At 30.9% G+C, this 1,122-nt stretch overlaps 1 protein-coding gene across 1 annotated transcript in view; it reads right to left on the bottom strand.

Annotated features, from left to right (window-relative positions):
* LOC108740026 (coiled-coil domain-containing protein 96-like) overlaps positions 1–1,122 on the bottom strand; it is an 11,537-nt gene that overhangs the window by 8,108 nt on the left and 2,307 nt on the right. The window contains exon 4 of the mRNA XM_025980497.1: positions 229–489. Coding sequence (XP_025836282.1) covers positions 229–489 — 261 coding nt within the window. The remainder of the gene's footprint in view (positions 1–228; positions 490–1,122) is intronic.

The raw sequence follows: 1,122 nt of genomic DNA, 5'->3' as shown, positions 1-1,122 counted from the left end.
AAAATTTTCCATATTATTCGTTATTTCTTATTTTATTCAGTTTTCAGTCAAATTCCAAATTTTCTCTCAAACCGTATACTTTTTTTTAGTATAGATAGTATTTATTTACCTCATGATATGCTTCAAAACCTAATTAATCACGAATTTCTAATTTTATGTACTCTTGTCTCCGATTGTACCTCCCGAATATCCTTAAAAAATAAGTAAGTATGTACGTTTTTGGATTACCTTTTGTGGAATTTCTTTTCCAGTTCTTAAAGTAATCAGACCCGATCCTGTAATCTTCTCGGTTTCTTGGAGTTGATTGAATGATTTATTCATCTCTTCCACGTTTTCTTCAAGTTCACTTGTTAAACTCCCGATTTCTATATTTATCGCATTTCTGGAGTACTCCTCGAAACTTTTGAAATATGCAAGTGAGTCCAACTTCTTCAAATATCTACGTTCGTTTTCCACTTGATTATCTGTTTCTTTTAAAACATAATCCATCTAAAAAGTAATCAAATCCTATTAGATGATCTGGATCTTCGTATTTTTTATCAATTACTGAAAACAATTCTATTTATGAAGTGAAACTACTTTACGCACGGTAAAGGCGAGTTGCTATGTAACGAAATCATGCAACGCATTTCCCCCGCTGTCTGTCCCTATGTATGCTTACATCTTTAAAACTACGTAGCGGATTTTAATGCGGTTCTTTTAAATAGATAGAGTAATTCAAGAGGAAGGTTTATATGTATAATACATGCATAATATAGTAGAGAAACACTGATAATTTTAGAGGCTTGTAATGTGATGTCGTAAATAAACACATATTTTTGTGTTTACATTGCAAACGCTGGCTGAACCCTACGAGATAGATCAAAATAATATACTACAATATTGTACACTTTAAAAAGGTCTACAAAAAAGTCCGGGATGGTATATGTCTATCTCTTAGGGATAACCCACAATAACCATTTTTTATCCTTTACTTTTTACGAGAAATAATGGCTTATTTACGAAGCGATTTTAAGCAATACAGCATTAATCCTTATCCAATTAAGTACTTTTAAATACATTGTGCATTTAATATAGATCAATATGGCTCTTTACAGCATGTAATTTAAATGAATATTTTCG

Source organism: Agrilus planipennis, unplaced genomic scaffold (genome assembly GCF_000699045.2).
Source record: "Agrilus planipennis isolate EAB-ADULT unplaced genomic scaffold, Apla_2.0 scaffold263, whole genome shotgun sequence".
NCBI classification, from domain to species: Eukaryota; Metazoa; Arthropoda; class Insecta; order Coleoptera; family Buprestidae; genus Agrilus; species Agrilus planipennis.
The sequence above is the reverse complement of the archived record's forward strand: the minus strand, read 5'-3'. Positions and strand labels throughout refer to the sequence as shown.